General features: G+C 33.8%; 1 protein-coding gene across 1 annotated transcript in view; it reads right to left on the reverse strand.

Annotated features, from left to right (window-relative positions):
- Positions 1–12,677: 12,677 nt before the first annotated feature.
- The window catches only part of LOC115448100 (probable G-protein coupled receptor CG31760), a 132,030-nt gene continuing 124,232 nt past the window's right edge, over positions 12,678–20,475 (reverse strand). The window contains exons 10-11 of the mRNA XM_030175408.2: positions 18,748–18,853; positions 12,678–12,893 (exon numbers count right to left, since the gene is read on the reverse strand). Coding sequence (XP_030031268.2) covers positions 12,678–12,893; positions 18,748–18,853 — 322 coding nt within the window. The remainder of the gene's footprint in view (positions 12,894–18,747; positions 18,854–20,475) is intronic.

Consider the following 20,475-nt stretch of genomic DNA (forward strand, 5'->3'; position numbering starts at 1 on the left):
GAACCAATGTCCTAAGAGCAAAGTAATAAGTCTATATTATTATAATCAAATTATTTCATATTTCCATGTTATTTAAAATCTTCCTAAATATTTATTAAATGTTGTTCCTCTGAAAAATTTCAAATAAAACTCCAAAAATAGTTCATCAACTTTTTTTATTGATAACATCCGTTTGCTATGAGACAATATTTTACAATTTGAGTCAACCTCGCCTATTATTGCAATTTATATTTCAAGCATACGTACTCATATTTACAATAATTTAGAATTACTCAATATTATATCATACAAATTTTATCTTATGCTATGAACAAAATATTTTTAAAATTACAATATAATTACGTAAATTTACAAGAAAATGACGTAGTCTAGTATGCGATTGGTAAGACATACATTTAAATTTAACAACTATGTGAGACGTACTTAATGATTATTTACTTAACAAGAAAAAAAAAATACTTAGAAATAATGTTTTTTTGTAAATTAACAACATGGAAAGTAAAGTTTTTGTAAAAATTAAAATTTTGACTTATCCCTTTATATACAGAAACGACCATTAAGCTAAATGATGAATATGAACAAAAAAAAACAATTATTCATCCTCTACATTAAGTATCTAAAAATAAGTTAACAAAGAATGCTCTATATAATACTAAAAACAGTAACAAAAAATACAACAGCAAAACGACAAATTTAAAATCTACGACAATGAAAATCGATACATGCAAAGTGGAATAAGTCACATATTCAAATATAATATTCCTCACTGGAAGACTAAGATTTATAAGCATTAGAATTTATTGAATTTGTGAAGGAATAAACAAGAAATTTGCATAATAAACATAAATATAATATATGCAAATGCAGTCCACGAGAAAATAAGATTCTACTAATATACATTTCCTTTTTTCATTAGTGTCAAAATTACAAAAAAATAATATAATGATTTTTTAAAAGCACATTGAAACTTAAGTTGAAACCTATCAGAAAACATTTGTATCAAAGCGTTACGACTACCTATTTCAATTTTAAAGAAAATATGTTGTGCGTTTTTTTTTATATTTAGAATATTGATATATAAAATTAACAAATATTGAGGTTACATCAAATGGATATTAATTTTTTAGACAGTTAAAAAGATATTCGGGTAATGTAAAAGGTTTTTGCTCAAAAGATTCCAGGTCAATACAAATTGAATTTATGATTTTGAATCATCTTTCAGTAACATAATATACACACAAACATTACGCTCCTGTCTTCGTGGGGGATGGGCAGAGGTGCATCAAGGCATCAACTTTTCACCAAGTGTGTTTCGTCCCATGATGTGATAGAGGGCGAGCATATCGCAATATCGGGCACAAGTTCAATACGGGTTGATACTGAGCAGAAAAACGCAAATATGACTGCCCAAGTTGGGATTCGAACCCAAGACCTCAGAGCGCAGTAGTAGTAATAAGTTTATATAATTTGTTCTAGTGTTGAGATTATGAATAAATATAATCTATTCTATACTATTATATAAAGCTGAAGAGTTTGTTTGTTTGTTTGTTTGTTTGTTTGTTTGTTTGTTTGAACGCGCTAATCTCAGGAACTACCGGTCCAAACTGAAAAATTCTTTTTACGTTGGATAGCCCTTTGTTCGTGGAGTGCTATAGGCTATATATCATCACGCTATACCCAATAGGAGTGGGGCAGTAATGGCAAATCTCAGGAACTACCGATTCGAACTGAAAAAATATTTTTGTGTTGAATAGTCCTTTGTTTGTGGAGTGCTCAAAGTTATATATCATCACGCTATGACCAATAGGAGCGGAGCAGTAATGGCTAATCTCAGGAACTACCGGTTTGAACTGAAAAAATCTTTTGTGTTGGATAGCCCTTTGTTCCTGGAGTGCTATAGGCTATATATCATCATGCTATGACCAATAGGAGCGGAGCAGTAATGAAACATGTTGCAAAAACGGGGAAAATTATGAGTTTTGAGAGCTTCCGTTGCCTGCGCTGCGTAAACGGTTAAAGTTATGCAACAATGATGTATGACGGGATTGTTTCACTTAAAAGTTCTAAATAATATAACAAAAGTCCCCCGCTGCATCTGTCTGCCTTAACGTCTTAAACTCAAAAACTACCTAACGTATTAAGATGAAATTTGGTATGGAGACAGTTTGAGACCCTGGGAAGAACATAGGCTCCCGGGAAACTACTATTTATAACGGAAAACTTTAGCCTGAAAAACTTTATAACGCGGGCGGAGCCGCGAGCAAAAGCTAGTATTATTATATTTATTCATAATCTCAATTATCTTTTAAATACTTAAGGCTTTCTAAGAGCAGTTTCACGTCAACAATCTATTTTAAGTTTGTTTTTTCTCGCTTAATTGTGGTCGCAACATGTTTTTAAAGTGTTACACTCGGGAAGTATTTTTTATTTAGTTCCGCTAATTAAATATAAATAAATTGTATAATAAAATTTTATGTCATCAATGAAAAGCACATAAAAGTAAAGAAAAACCATAAATTCTTTGGTTCACTTCTTAAAATTTTATGGGAGTGTAAAATAAGTTTTAATGACATCAATTTTGTGAAGTAAATTGCATGGCATTCACATATTTTATGAATAGCTTCGGTATAATTTTATATTCGTAGTTGAAGAGGATTAGATAAGGAAAATATATTTTATGAGCTTAGATTCAAGGTGACTATTTCAAAACCTCGTAACGTTGCAAGGAACTCCGATAACTTGGAAACGTAAAATAATATTGCACTAATCAATATTTTTATGAACTTAGAATGGTAAGGTGAAACTGCAAGAAAACTTCTTTAATATTTATTTTGGCTAATAGTCAATAAGTCTGTGTTCTTAGAATGTGGCAAAACAACAAAGCAGGAGTTCCTGTCGTTTTATTGGAATTGGTTGAGATACTAACAGTAACTGACGCATTCATATATCAAGCAGGAACATCAAAATTACCGAATACCGATCAATATTGTATCTACTCTTAAGTAATTAGCAAGTATTCTCATGTAAGTATCTTGTTTTGTATTTTTTGAGAATAAATTTCTTTAAACCCAAAATTAAACGACATTGACTTACGAGTTGCGATTTTGGGACATTCTAAGGGCGCTGATGTGATAAGAGTGTCCAGTTTGTATAAAAGTATGAGACGTCATGTCTCATATCCAAAATAATGACTTCACAATATAAAACATGTATTTGTTTTATAGATATACGCAAAAACTATATAAATATCCGCCCTAGGTAAAAAAATGACAGAATATTTTAAATGAAATGATGTATGTAGTGTACTCGATATAATAATGAAACCAAATACTTTCCATGCAAAGAATACAAAAATTTAACATTAAGATGGTTGCTGATAAAAACATTTGAACATACATCGGTGTTAATCTATACTATTATATAAAGCTGAAGAGTTTGTTTGTTTGTTTGTTTGAACGCGCTAATCTCAGGAACTACCGGTCCAAACCGAAAAAATCTTTTTGCGTTGGATAGCCCTTTGTTCGTGGAGTGCTATAGGCTATATATCATCACGCTATACCCAATAGGAGCGGAGCAGTAATGGCTAATCTCAGTAACTACCGGTCCAAACTGAAAAAATCTTTTTGCGTTGGATAGCCCTTTGTTCCTGGAGTGCTATAGGCTATATATCATCACGCTATGACCAATAGGAGCGGAGAAGTAATTGGAGCAGGGATTGTTCCTCTTAAAAAGTTCTAAAAATATATTATAAAACAAAGTCCCCCGCTGCATCTGTCTGTCTGAACGTGTTAAACTCAAAAACTACCCAACGTATTAAGATGAAATTTGGTATGGAGATAGTTTGAGACCCTGGGAAGAACATAGGCTCCCGGGAAACTACTACTTTTATAACGGAAAACTTTAGAAAAACTGAAAAACTTTATAACGCGGGCAGAGCCGCGGGCAAAAGCTAGTACTTATATACATAGAAATATTTTAAAAAGTAACAAATTATTTTTAAAACAGTTGCTCTGGACGTTATTGCCAGTACAAAATATTGCTTCTCAAATAATAACATCTACATAAAAGCTACAGTTAGTTAACGATTAACAGCCGTTTTCAATAAATGATCCTAATCTCAATCTTTAATCCGATTACAAGAATGAATCAATCAAAACAACTCATTTGTAACGTCAAAAGAGCATTGTTCTGATTGGTCCATTTTTAAAGATAGATCCAAAAAAGCAATTGGGATCATTAATTGAAAATAGTAAGTGATTTATAATAATTCTACGAAACTTAACAATGTCTAATTTCGATGGTAACATTGTATTGATTAAGATCAAACACAGAAGGCTTTGCACATCTGACTTTATATTACAAATAACAATCAAGCTATAAAACGATAATTCAGGGGTAAAAGACTAGCAAGAATATGACACCGAACAAGTGCAAGTTGAACGCGCGAACCAAGGATTCCGTACAAAGTCATAAGTAAGGTACCTAAGTATATATGCAAGTTCAAACTTGATAAACTTTACTTTGCCGCTCGGTCCTTAGACACGGTTATTGCACAACCGCAAATAATAAATTTGTAATATTACTTTCCTTTTTTGTTATAATGGTTTTCAGATCTTTACTTTTACATGTGCTATAAGACATTGCTTCTTGCCAAATTTCATCGTTCAAGGTCAACGGGAAGTAGATTTTGATGCCCTAGTTAAATCGCAAAATATGCGCCATAAATGGTCATATCATTTTGATCACATTGTTTTTTTTAGAGCTGAAAAAAATCGTAGTCCCGAGTATTTTATATAAATTAAAACTTGATACCTATAAGTGTTGCTGAGTAAAAGGGTCTTGACAGATACACCGACAAATGGTCAAAGAAATGATCTTGAAAGGTTTGCTTTTGAGGTTCACCATCAGCCACAGAAAGTCTACCGGTGAATATAGATGTCCCTTAAACATTTAAAACGGCGTGAATCCAGCAAAATTTCCAACCGATCTATTAGAAGCGGCTTGAATCCACTGAGTTCCTGCTGGCATTATCAAGTTATTTGTCCACCTTGCAGTGGTCGGTCAATGCTGAGTCATTTTGTTTTGCCCCCTAAGATTTATTTAAAAACTTAAATTATAAAAGTTTCACATCCTTAAAAACAATCTGTGCTTGATTTTACAACACATTAATCTATAAAACAAAATGGCACATTAAATTTATTTACATCTACTATGTACAAGATATTCACTAATCGTCTTTCATTGGCTGGAATGCTTATATTAATCTTATTTTACATCAACCCTATTCCTAGTCCCCTTCGATTACGCGAACACGCTTTCCCTTTTAATATCCCAGTCATAAAACGGACTGTATTCCATAATAAATCTTGTTATTGGACATGTATTTATGCCCGATTATTAATGGGTGACGGAAATAAGGAAGTATTGATGGAAATGGAATATAAGTTCATAGGAACCTCTTATTAAGAGAATTGTATATAAGAAATAGTATCGAGAAGTACGTAAGGAAATTAGCAATTGTCGCTGTTTTGGAAAATTACCATTTAAGTTTTGTAAAGTTATATAAAAGGAAATTTGGAATGAATCGTGTGGAAGACTTTATTAATAAAAGAATACAGCATTTCATGAACCGGAATAGAATTGTTCAACTTAAAACTCAGGTCTTTACAATTTGGAATCGTTGGCCACTAGCCACGCTCGCTCCAAAAAAACTCATGATTGAATGGTCCAAAGGTACCGATTAATCGTAATGTAAATAAAACAGATGTTTTAAATTCACTTTAATATTGCAACGTAGACGTCGAAGATTGATTGCAATCTTTAGTTGGAACGAATAGAATCAAACGGATTGCCGTTTGATTTCAATTGTTCCATTTTATCGCAGTTTTGTCGAAGTGTTGCATTGCATTAGTAACATTATAATTTTTTCTTTCACACAACAAATATCTTCAACCAGTCTTCCACTTTCAATAGGGACATAATATATATTTAATATAGTTATTTACAGTTCTATTCTTAATTATTATATTTACAACCACAAGCGATTTGCATAGAGAAAAATGTATTAAAATCTGGTACTAGTTAAGCCGGAAAGTGAAAAGTTCAAAGTACGACCTTGATATCTATTTATTGAGAGGAAAATGGCGAAATATATTAAGGCAATATATTATGCTTATCTATTTATTCAGATGCTATTGCATTACTTACAAGGTTTGTACAGCTGCAGTCAGACGGATTGAATGCAGTCGCTGTAAAAATATCTGCAGTTGGGTACTAAGTCCTGTAAATGGCAGTTGTGTTTATCTATTTGTATGCAGTTATAGCTGTATGGAAATATTCGGGGGAAGGTCACACGATCCGTCTGAAAACAACTTGAACAGTAATAAAAAAATAATCTAGAAATAAAAAAAGTTCATGAATCACATTTGGCATTAAATATAGACACGTGCAAAAGAAACTTGTACGGAAATGTATGATATATGAGTAAGTTATGCTAATTACTTAGAATAAATTCAAGGATCACTACGAATTTACAAAAATGCAACGAATTCCAACCGCGCCATGATTTATGCGGAACAAAAATTCTCAAACTATTTGGAAATTTTAAAACTTCGTTTTGAAACTAGCGAGCTAATATAAATATCGTTTCGATTGCAAAATCGTGTACAATTTAATTTTAAATTTGTTGGGGAACTATTATACTTCCCGTTCGAACTATTATTTATAAATAACCGTTCAGAGTTCGTGATTTGTTTTATTTTGTATCAGTTAATTTGCAAATTTAAATGTTTATCCTCATTATGATTATTTAGTTTAAAATAACTATATATCTTCATTATAATTGTCTCTTCGCCTTTATAATAGTAAATATAGTTGTGTCGACTGTTGGGGGTAAATCATCTCTCGTCAGTCGACAGTCTATTGGACCCCACCCCACTTACAGTCAGGTGCAGTACCCTTATAAAAAAATTTCCTCAACATCAATTGAAATTGTTTTCTCTCTGTTCATTTAGCATCTCAACTTTATTACAGGAATTTTCTATAAAGGACCTATTTTTACTTTAAAGGTCGGCTAGGCATCAATGATTCTATGATGTATCGTCGATTACCACTTACCTTTAGGTAGGCGATTGGACCGTTTGTCCTCTCTTCTATAGAAAATTATCGACGAGTAAGTATTCATCAAATCAGGCGAAATGTTCCTTTGCAACGAACATTATTTTTTGTCTCGTGGGGTTATCGTATTGTATATGTGTTACGATTACTCTCAGTTTCAAATTTCCGGCAGCAGTTATGTTTTTCTGCTCCGTATTAGCCCGAGGTCTGAGAAGTCTTTTTTTATTACTTCGAATGACGAGACGAGCTTGCTGTTTGCCTGATGGTAAGCAATACGACCGCCCATAAATAATAGAACCATCATCCAACACCTTGAATTACAAAGTATTATTTCATATTCCACTGCGCTCGCGATTCTGAGACATGAGTGTTGTGTAGTCTTATTATGTCCAGTAGTTACACTGGCTGCAATGTCCTTGAAACCGGGACAAAACAGTGGCTACACACTGCTGCTTGGCAGCAGAAACAGACATTACAGTATACCTACTCAGGCGGAATCTCAGATATGAGATACCTACCACCAATTCGTTCATTCGTTTAGTTAAAATAATATTCGTTCACAATATGGCGAGAAGCTCGTCACCTATCGTACATGATTGAGTGTACTAATTGCTTCTCCACCTATAAATTGGGAGATATAAGGCGTGAGTGTGTGCGTGTATAGTATTTTACCACCCAGTGATCAAAATACTCATTTGCCTGAATGTTTAAAGTTTTTTGTATCTCTAGTTATAACTTTATTGTTGTACCAAAACTCGTGTCATACAGAACAAACGTCATTTCAACTGACAGAATTGTAAAAATGAGGAGTTTCGGAAACTGACGGCGCGGTCAGCGGTTCGTTTTAATTGTTTCCAAAACTAATTTAGAGTTGTGTTTGTTGTGTCGGGTTAGTCCAATAACCATTTGCGTCCAGTGTTTATGGATACCAAGTTGGACACAGTTCCATCTGAACTTAGTATGAAGTTGATTCATTGCGGATATATACTTAAACATAGGTAAATATGATGCTTATAGTTATATAGTTGAAGCGGCAGGTAGTTGTATTTAGTGAATGCATTTTTGCAAATATTCTCAATTTTTTGAGAGATATTTGTAGAAATATCACGTCTTTTAATGAAGTTGCTTGGCCATCTAAGTAGCAAGACTACATAGGATCTAAATCATAGGTAGCTAAGGTCCAAAGTTTAGTAACGACAGCAGAACTCAAGTAAATCCGCAAGGTTACCTGATGATTAGCGGTTACCTTTACCTATATGAGCAATATCAAAGAGATCGCTGAGTTTAGGAAAGGTACTATTGCAAGAAGTAGTAGATTTTGAGCTCAATTTTCCCCAAACGCAATAGCGATAGATTTTCAATCAGACAACTGCTACTAGACTATTACTTTTGTTTGTGGTAAGTGCATTTATTTCATTTCCATCGTAAAAATGAAGATGCAGATTAAAATAAATTTAAATAAGACGAACTTAACCACCGCTTTTGCATGTAAAACGAAATTTTTGTCATTAATTAATCATAGCAGCTAGTTACTAGTGCTAGTTTTTATTTTTATTTTTATTTTATAGCAGCTAGTAATTTAAAAAAGTAACATCACGACTCCTGAACGAAAAACTCATATTAGATTTTGCAAGCGCAACGATGTTGAATTTTTGAACATAACACCAACATATTTACATAGTTTAACGCGTAGTTACATTTGATATGCATGGTTTGAATCTATGACACTTATATTACAAAACAGGTTGGTTTATATTCATGTGATAAGTAAAGTAATGTTAGTACGACCAATAATAAATAGTAATATCAGCTCTGTATTATATACTGTCCCACTTTTGGGCACGGGCCTCCTCTACTACTGAGAGGGATAAGGGATTAGTCCACCACGCTGACCTAGTGTGGATTGGTAGACTTCACACACCCTCAAAATTCCTATAGAAAACTTCACGGGATGCAAATTTCCTCACGAAGTTTTACTTCACTGTTAAAGCAAGCGATAATTCACAAAGAATACACACATGACTCTAGAAAAGTCAGAGGTATTGAACCTGCGGACATTCGTCTCGGCAGTCCGTTCCACGCCCAACTAGGCTGTCACCGCTTTATACGACCAATAGTTATATTTTTCGACGTTATGGTGTCTTCTAAAAGTATTTAGTTATTCATTTATGAAGGACTTTAGGTCTTGGAACTCTAAAACTAAACAAATATTATCGTATTACAATATCTTGGCGCAAGATTCGAAGAGACGACCTCGTTTCTCCAGTTTATAAATTTCGAGGTTTAATCAAATATAAGGTTTGTAAAGCTTTAAAATAGTTAACAATCTTGAAAGTAACAACAAATTTAACTGTCAACATAAATTGTGTTAAGAGTGGAATAAAAGGATCTGAAAATTAGTTTATTTCAAACGAATGTTATTAACCTGAGATGAAAGACATTAACATCTTCACAGCTTTTGTTTTCAGTTTCAAGAGCCCCTTTTTGTTTTGAAACTTCGGCATCATTTTTCACGAGGTGTTTGCAGTTTGGGAAACTTCAGTGCATCTTAATCATCAGATCTTATTTAGGAAACTTAGCTTGCTTGTAATTTTAGCGGGATAGTTACTTGTTATTTTGTAGCGTAATTATTACCAATCCTTGTTAAAGAATGGAAGTTATGAGAGTTCAACCGTTTACAAAATTGCAAGGTTATCAACCGAAAACGTTTTCATCGTCATTCTGCGGGCATTGCGGTCTGACCTCTGCCACTCAAAGTTTCTAATCAGATCTCAACTTGGGGTCTGTCGGGCCTCTTATTTGAAATTTTCAAGGACAAGGGTGATAATGTGCTTGAAGGAGCGAACGAAGAATTTTGAGTTAAAATAGAGTTTAGAATACGTGATAACATTATCTATACTTAACACATGAATATGGCACAAGAACCTGTGAATAGGTCTTATCGTTTAAAATAATCTGATAACTGAGCTCACAATATATTTTACGAAAAAATGTTTTAAAATACGAAGACTCCAGTTTTTTTCAATTGGATCAAAGTAGTTAAAACTCATACAATACGTTTCAGATTACTTTAGACGAAAACTTAATTTAAAATACCTATAGATAAATCACAGTAAAGACTAGATTTAAATTTTAACATACGGAGAAGTAACAATTGGGCTTGCGTCTATAAACAAACTTTAGTATTGTCGCTGACTTTTCTAGGTCAAGACTATTCCTTTAAACTTGAAAGAGCAGTCGAAGTCGTACTATATAAAACATTTCGAGTCAACAGCGAACTCTCAGATGGAATTTACTGTACAATAGTTTGTTTCTAACTCGCCTTTCAGATGTTTTATCGGGTCTTAAACATTTATGTCTACTAAAAAAGTACTCGATTCCTGTAATTGAATAAGAACAATGGAAAACTTGAGTTTATGCTAATTTAATCAGCAAGATTAAACCAACATTCCCTCTGCGACTTCATACATCTCATTGTCCTACTTTACGATTGCATTAGACGTAGCACCATCATAGAAATATAGATGAACCGTTCAGACGCAAGCCGATACATTACTACAAGAACTTTGGAACGTAAGTACAGTCTTCAATTTACAAATTTAGACAGTGACCTCCTCTGTGAAACGACTCTTATCGTCTAAGTTAATAACAATGGCGTGAGTCCTCGCGTGTCCTGATCTAACACCCCGCACAGTCTCGGTACTGCTCGGACTAGATTTCAGTTCACTTTTATCACTTTTACCGTTGATACCATTTCGGGTCGCCACGTCTGGTGGGCGTATATCACCACAATTAGCTTCACCACTGATCTTGAACACTCCGTTCTGCATATCTTCTTTAGTTTCTTCGTTCAGATCAGTCCGCTTCTTAGGAGATTCTGTGGTGTTTGTGACGTCAGTGTGACTCTGTTCCGCGTTGCTGGTCTCCACGCTTTTTGTTGGACTGAATGTTTTGTGTTTGTAGGCTGGTGGTGCTTCGAAGGGCATGTCTCTGCCGCTACTGCTTGACTCCTCAGCTGGCGTGACGGTACACATGAGTCGATCTGCTACTGCACTGAATACAGTGTTCAGTTTGAGCGGAGCGTTGTCTGATATGGGAGGCTTTCGTTCGTGTACCGCCGCTGTGTCCTGCATGGCTCCTATTTTACGCGAGATGACGGTGCCAGCTCCGCATCTCTCTTTTAGTTTGTCTAGCTGATTGCATATTTTTCTAAACTCCTCCTTTTAAAGAAACACACACAATTAGTAATTATGGAAGTCTGTAATTCAATTTGCCATTCAGTTACTTATACATAAAAAAAAAACAATGTAAAATTATGTACCTATTACCATACCAAATTATTTTAATGCAAATAAAACGCCAAAACATTTCTCTGTGACAAACAAATCATACTTGTAACTCATCTTCTAACATAATTATTGTCAAAGTAGATTTCAAAGTAATTAACTTAAATATGAATTTACTAAAAATAGAAATAAAAGTGAGTTCATATTTTATTTTGCAGTTATTACAAAGGCTTTGAGCCCTGAAGCGACGCTGGCTGACTCTTACAACTAGTTTTTACAAGATAAAAGAGTGCTACCGCTGGAATTCATTTGTAGAACGCGAGAGTATTTTGCTCTTTATAACCTATCAAGTAAAGGTTATACTAATTAAACTGGAACTAAAAGGGGTTAGTGTGAAATAATAATGAAGTTCGCGAAGATTAATTTTAAACAAGATTGAATTACAAATATTTTAATTAGACTTGTTTTATTCATAGAGTGAGTTAATTATCAAGTAATAATCAAGTCTTATAAAATGAGACAAATTCTATTTCTAAAGATATCTTGTGTTTTTCATTTGGTTTTTGTTGGAGAGTAGTTAAAAGAGGCGCGATATTAACCTAACACTTTAAGGTTAGGCTTATTTATAGCTTTTAACATATTTAATTTATAAAGAATGTAAACCTAAGTTTGAGTAATTTAATTAGCAGCTTGTATTACCTCAAAAAATTGAATTCATTTGGACTACATTGAATTCTAACGTACATTTATGTTGACCTTTAAACAAAATATAAGTAAATCATGAAAGCACATGTAATTAATTAAAGTATTGAAATAGATCTTAGAGGTTTTACTGTTAATTTCAATGTGTTTTTATTTATTTAAAGGCATATAGACGGTTGTAAGGCCAATGGATATTCAAGATATTCATCATCATGATTGGCAATTAACATTTACGTAAATTGATGTAGCGTTTCTAGAAGATGCGAGGTACGATATATACATACGCTGGTGACTTATCAGAGCAATTCTAGCCCGAAAGATACGACATATAGATTCGAGATATTAAGTTATAGACATATTTGACATCCGTCTTTGAATCTAGTTTCAATCATTCAAATAAGAAGTAAATTAACTTCCGTTTTCAATATACGATTCCAACCATTTTCTTCAATCCATCACAACAATGGAAAAACCTGAATAAAGTTTATATTGTCATGACTTATTTTGACCCGTTTATTCTGGGAATTGAATCAAAGATTCAAATATGGATCATCAATTAAAAACAGACGTAATTCAACAAGTCTTACAACCTTCAGTCTTGTAATCTTCAAATCCTGTAAACCGTGTAAGAACTCCCTTCCTTACCTCCAGTTCCCTTTCAGTCATGTTGTCGCAGAACCTGGCGGTCCTGTTTGTGGTCATGGTGTAGGTGGACTCGGCCGGTCTCGATCGGAACTTGCCTGTCTTCTCCCGGTCGTCTTTACCGTGCCCCTTGTACACCATGTAAGCCTAGGTGAGAAAGTATTTTTGTAATTGCTATCATAAATTCTCTGATTGGTCAAGATGGTTTCTTATGTTTACGTGAATGTTAAACATTAAATTAAAATTATTTGTCGGATTGTATCGCGGTTTTAATATTTTACTTTTTCTCACGACGTTTCGAAGACTGCAGCCCCCCGTGACCATGAAGGCTGCAAAGTCTTCGAAACGTTGGGAGGAAAAGTATAATATTAAAACCGCGGTAAATCCGAAAAATACATTAATTTTAATGTCTTAGGTCAAGAATTTTTTTTGTGCAAGAAATTGGCTTCCACATTTTAATTATTTGTTTTATTTCTAATCTTATATCGAAAAAACACGCAGAATTATTTAGAAATGAAGTACAATTGGCGTTCTTATTACTCCAGGCAATTTCTACAGAAGCATGATGACAGGAAACAGAAAAGAAAGGGCAGTTGATGAGTACACTGTAAAAGACAGATACTGAGAACTAATCTTTTAAATTACAGCTGTAATCTTATTACTTCGGTTGTCTGTAAGACAGTTTTATACGTGCTCGGGAAATTGATCCTTAGTGTCCCTGATGATGACTGAGAGATGACCCCTCGGCAGTCGACACAATTATGCCGGCCTGTTTGCACCGGATATACACCGGCTGATCCCGGAACGCGACACGCTCACGTGGGCCACTATAGCGGATTTGTAATAATGTAATTAATGTATAATGTGTCACTACTATTTATTATTTTATTATAGTTATTTTTTTCTATTATCACAATTATTCATTTAAAGGTTTCAATTTATTTTAACATCAAATGTATTTTTAAATAAAAATCGTAAATTTTCACTTTATATTGTGATCCTCCTGAAGATATAACATTGAAGTTTGTTAATCAAAGTTATTAAAGCATCAGAATTAATGTTTGGAATTAGGTAATAAATAGGTTTCTATTTTAGGCCAGCTTCAAGAGTTAATTAAACATTAGTTATATTTAGTACGGCCATCCATTTTAGATTCTCTAGGTTTGCTTATTTTTAATAAGAACGGAGTATTTAATCATCTGGTTAATAGATGCCTTTATCCGTTATGGATGGCCTTAATTTCTAGTAATTTCTAGAACATTGTTTAATTTTAACAGTGTTTAATTAATAATACTAATATCAACCATGTATTAAGTACTGTCCAACTACTAGGCACGGACCTCCTTTACTACTGAGAGGGATAATTGGTGCCTGCCTTAGTACACCATGCTGGCCTAGTGCGCATTGGCAGACTTTGCATACCCTAAAAATTCTTTAGAGAGCTCTTTAGGTTTCCTTACGCTGTTTTTCTTTACCGATAAGCAAGCAAGCAAATGTTTAAATATAATACATTTTTTAATAGAAATATACGTATTTTCTACCTGGTAAGATAAACTCGACCTTAACACAAATATATTTGACTTCAAAAAACAACGTAACTTTGGAAGTACATTAAGTAAAAACGGCTCATTGTTAAATTTTCTGTGAATGCAGGTCATAATGCCTTAAAAAATGATAGACAGACAGACAGAAAATCTTGTAGCTTCCGTAGCATATTATTGTCCTTACTGCCCCGTCTCAAAAAATCCATTCTGTATAATTATTCATGTTTAATATTCCCTCGACGGCTAAAAATAGCCATAATGTTTTCCTCAAAACATATTTTCGGTCTCCGGGAAATGGGAAGATGTAAATTAATTAATTATGGCCCCCGAATATCGTACTTATTCCGAAACAGACTTAAACAGCAAAATAATAGTCTACCGCGATGGATCCCAGACTCGTGATTTAATTTATTTGCTTGATCTGTAAATATTACTTGTCTGAGTATTGATAGGTCAAAAATCTTAGTTGTTGGTACAAACAACATTAAGATGTGGATATAAATGTATTGTATTATTAGCTTTTGGTGGGTGGTATATGTGGTAGGGGCGAGGGGGGGGGGGGATTAAATGGTTAGTGATGTTTGCTTCTATTTTTATCTATTACTAGTTGACCCGACAGACGTTGTCCCGTCTTAACTATGAATTTGCAGCGCGCTTTCTGTCAATCGCTGACAGTTATTTCAAACAATTGACAGTTATATAAAATTAATATTTTCGTTAAATTTTCTAATTTTCCGCCCAATTTTTTGTATTTTCTTCTTTCATAAGAACCTTCTCCTGATAATAACAAACATAACAAAAAAAAAATAGTGAAATCGGTCCAGCCGTTCACGCGTGATGGCGTGACCAAGGGAAATAGGAATTCATTTTTATATACATATGTATAGGCTTTGTGAGGCTTAATAAACTGATAAATACACCTCTGGCATAGATACATATGTATGCCAGAGGTGTTTTTATCAGTTTATTAAGCCTCACAAAGTACTTCGTTACTTATCCTAACAAATTTTGCCTAATTCAAAATGGATAAAATATGTCCCTCTTAATGACAACATGATCGGTCATGTTAAGTAATGTAATTTCGCACGCAATATGGTGACAGCCTCGCCTGTCACATAATGCGTGGGATATTGTGCTTAGCCTCGACTAGTTCGGTCGAAACGAATAGAAAGGAATTTAATTCACTTCTCTACTATGTAACTGTATCTATCAATCAATGTGCGTATAAAATAAATGCGTTTCTATGCGCTTTGATTCTGTTTAAATCGATGCAGGTCATTATAGCGAAGTGTGGTACTTTAGTTTCACCTCTGCCTACCTTTGGGTATTAAATATGTGTTTATGTTTGTGACGCTATCGGCGGTGTAGTGATATAACTATCTTAGATCTTGGGTTTCATCTCCAAGTCAAACCAAGTAATATTAGAGATGCCTGAGTTACTACGCTAATACTTTAGCCTGGAGTATAGCCAGTAATTATCGTTTGTACATATTAATAAGCTCGTCCTTAGATGAGAGGTAATGTAGTTGAGAAATATTGGCATGTAGCACCACTGTCCACCCTTTAAAAAATGGCGTGATGTTATCTCCTCTGTAATCCGTCAATTGTTCGTTCGTATATATTTTATTCACTTAGCCATTTGCTACGTAAGGGACAAGACAGCACTTTAATACAATATATAAATCTGTAACATTGTCATATTGTGACAAGATTTTGAGTGCTTTATGACTGATTATCTACCTGACCAGAATACTGAGAACAATGACCTCTGTGGATTTCATGATGGTATTTTTTTACATCAGTCCATCTGGGCACTATCGATTTATTTATTTTTGTCGCCATATTTCAAGTATATTGAGTTTCGCTTTAAAAATCTTATAGGTAAGTGAAGTAATGGTGAGACCTAACCATCGTAATTGTAAAATGTCGCTACTGTTTAAAGGAGATTCTTACCATCAAGCCGAATAACAAACCCCTTGGCTCAGTGTAAAAGTTAAATAATTTGACAGGAGGATTTACCCATTGATGTGTTTTTTTACTAACAAGGCGGTATGATTGTATAATTTTACATCAGAAACTAAATTCAATTCAATTTATTTGAAGATCAAGAGGTTTTCAATAACGCGGGGAAATGAAATTAAGAAATTAACAGCGCGTAGCTTAGGTACTTAAATTACTAACTTGAATTAAAAACGTAATACCTAGCGGGCGTGAATCTACTGGTGGTAGGTCTCATATGTGAGAGTCCGCCTGGGTATGTACGACAGCAATGTCTATTTCGGCCGCCAAGCAGCAGTGTGTAGTCATTGTTGTGTTCCGGAAGGACATTGTAGCCAGTGAAACTACTGGGGCCTTATTCTCTATCCCGCACGGTATTTTGACAGTGCGTAACAAGCACGTAACACAACGCACCATGTTTAGGACTATAGAAATTTGGCTTACAGAATACCATTCCACGCACATTTCTTGAAGATAACATGACACGGCCGCGTTACGCGTTTACACTATCATACAGAATAAGGGCCCTGGTCTTATTACGTCTCAGGATGACGAGCGCAGTGGGATACCTAACAATACTTTGTAATTGAAGGTATTGGGTGATGTTACAATTATTAATGGGCGGTCTTATCGCTTACGATCAGGCGATCGGCAAGCTCGTCTCGTCATTCAAAGCAATAAAAAAAAATCTAGCTTTCATGGTGAAGACCTTTCCCATACATAGGGAAATGATCTAACCAATATTTTGCACCATATATTATTTTGGCGCATATTGGTGGAGGCCTATGTTCAGCAGTGGACAAAGATATAGGCTGATGATGATGATATTTTCCACCTCGCACCCTACACTCTTTAAAGTAACGTGTTAATTCATTATTAAGTATTGCTTATTTAAAACATTGTAAGGGTACATTCTCTCCTCTTCTCTTCAAAATATGTTCGTCTATTTCATTAGTACCCTAAAAATTACTTGGAGGTTATAATATAAGCTAATTTAGTTAAAACAGGTATAAGGCTAATCTTGTCTTTTATCTAGGCTAGGGTATCCAGCAAAGCCTATGTAAACGAACACTCATAAATAAATTATCTCGCTGAACTTGAGGTTCACTAAAAATTCGGACCCTTACATAATTATTTAACAAGGTTACCCGCAAAATTTAATTATAACCAGTTATAAAGTAAGGCTCGCCACGTTGAAAGTTTCGGCTCAAAAATTATATACAGGACTCAACAAATTAAGGCGCAACCGAAAGAAAATCCAACTGAAAGTTGGGGATTTTAATTAATTTCTAAGCGAGCTGTTCATTTAAATTCATTTCGTCACGTTATCCGATACCTCTTGATCTTCAAATTAGTTTTCAAAGATGACATGAGTCGGGCCTTTTTAAAAAATAATAGGTAAATTATTAAATATTTTATACAACTGAATGATAAAATGCTATTCAAAGCGAAGAGTATTATCAACTGATAGGAACGATATATTACTTATCACTAGGAATATAACTATCCAAAAAGATGGATAAAAAGTATTAAGTTTAAAGCAATTCAATGTTCAAAGTCTATTTGACAACGGTAAGTACTAATTTTATTGTATTTTGGGAGCCTTAATATCATTGAGACCTTATTCCTAATAATGACATTCTTTTTAATGTGCCGTCATAACATATTTGATGAGTAATATATACACAAATTGCGAGAAATAGGTTGCATAATAATCTCTAATGATACTGGCAACAACACCATTCAAATTAATTGCAGTAAAAAAAAAACATGCACGTTGTTGCTGGCCGACAAGAATTTTTAAATTTAGAACTCCTGAGTATTCTTTATACAAAACAGATGTAACGCGGTGACATTAATAGCCGTTATAGACGAACAAACACAAAGAGTAATTTAAACGAGTATTTTTCTTTCTCAAATATAATTTACTTTCCGCGGGTCCATCCTAATTAAGTTTACAGACATTACAGAGGGCTTGTTGGGGACCAAAAACCCAAGGATCGGGACAAAGTAATTACGCATTAATGTATAGGGTTATAAATGTTATTTTTGTTTGTCTTTTTTGTTTTCTTTTGGTGATGATGTGCGAGTCATTCGCATATAATCGAGGCGTTAAATGTAATCCTAATATAGTTGTCATCTTGAAAATAATACTTTACAATAACCTTTTTTTTGTGACAAACATAGTTTTAAGTGTTTTTTTGTCTATTTCGCTTGTTTGTTTGTTATGTGTAAGTAACTTGTGTCTTTTGTTTTCTTTCTTTCTTAATTTTAACTATTAAAATTAAGAAAGAAAGTGTGTTTGTGTGTTAAAAAATGTGTTTCGGACCAAATAAATATTCATGAATTAAGTACAATTTCACATGCCCTATGGCCACTACTTATGTGTGCGTGTGTGCCGTTTTTATATCTACATTGTCTTTCTACGGTGTTCGAAAGACATTGTTATTTGTGCTTACCTTACTTCCAAATATAAAACACAGAAGGAGCGTGACCGTGAGCTGTGTGTGACAGAAGAATATTATGTAAAGGAGGTCTGGATTAGCTGGCGACTGCAGGAACAACCTGGCGGAGAAAAACAATTTTAAAAATAGATACACACGAATTTTAAACGACTGAACATGATTTTAGTTACGTCGTTTGAATCATATAAAACAAAATAAATGTTATACATAAAGGGTTTATTGAAACACATTTTTTTCTAACTAAAATTACATACAAGCTATACAGGTGAAAGTTAATAATACTATATTCTACAACTTTTAACGATGTTGTCTTGAAATTTACCCAAACCGTAAATTAAAAGAAATGACTAATATTAATTTGATATAGTATCATGTGTAATAATCATAAATGTAATTCCAATCGTAACAACTTGGACAAACATATACATACAAATCAAATCTTAAGATAAATTAAGGTAGATTGTGCATCGTTGTGAACCAACTATCACAGTTTTAGGAATATATTTGTTAATGAATAAACAGTAAACGTAAAGAAGATGTTTAATTTGTTTCAAATCATAATACATACTTAGTTAAACTATTATATAGTAGTTAGTATAATAATAATATAACAATATCAGCCCTGTATTATATACTCGCCCACTGCTGAGCACGGGCCTCCTCTACTACTGAGAGGGATTAGGCCTTAGTCCACCACGCTGGCCTAGTGCGGGTTGGTAGACTTCACACACCTTCGAAATTCCTATAGAGAACTTCTCAGATGTGCAGGTTTCCTCACGATGTTTTCCTTCACCGTTATAGCGAACGATAAATTCACAAAGAATACACACATGATTTTTTTAGAAAAGTCAGAGGTGTGTGCCCTTGGGATTTGAACCTGCGGACATTCGTCTTGGCAGTCCGTTCCACACCCAACTAGGCTATCGCCGCTTGTATCAATGTAGACAGATAATATTTTAAGAAGCTCAAAGATGCTTATTCTAGGGTGTATGGTAGAAATTTAGCTGCAAGCCCACTGGAATCAGCAGAATTTTTAATGTGATCTATGAAATAAAGTTTGGGAACATCTGATCTAATTGATACAGTTAGATCGAATAAAAAACGACAACACTAATAAAATATCTTTACCATGCTGGCATTAATGAAAATAAGTTGAAGCGTAAATTAAAAACAAAAGGCGGTAAAGTTAGTCGTACGGCAAAGTTTTGGATGATAAATGAATGTCTCGTGACCTAGAATTTAATTCTGGATTTTTTCTTTTTAAAACATGACAAATGGTTTCGACCGTGTGGGTTAAAGGTGTTTTTGGATAATGCCTAATTTTGAATATGTAGCACAAAGGCTCAGTATTCAGGCTTTCAAAGATTATGTTAGGGTTCTTTTGTCATCGGTGTAAATAAGAAGGATAATTTTATTTCTAGAATATATTACATGTACTACAAACTGGTACAAAGTAATACTTCTAACAGTTCTATTTGAGATATCACCAATGATTCAAATTGTAAGGAAAGCTACGGGGAAAAAGTAATTCTTCAGAATACTTCATGATTTTTTTCTGCGAACTCTGCCTAGAGTGGCAGTTTTATGATTAAATCTCTATAGAAAAGAAGTCCCAGTATTGAAAAGTAACAAAAGGCTTATATCAATAATGGTGTTGCTCGCAGTTTTGGTTGTGTGAAGTCTTTTCTACCACAAAGGTCGCTAAAAACTAGTGATTCGTAG

This window comes from Manduca sexta, chromosome 25 (genome assembly GCF_014839805.1).
Source record: "Manduca sexta isolate Smith_Timp_Sample1 chromosome 25, JHU_Msex_v1.0, whole genome shotgun sequence".
NCBI lineage: Eukaryota > Metazoa > Arthropoda > Insecta > Lepidoptera > Sphingidae > Manduca > Manduca sexta.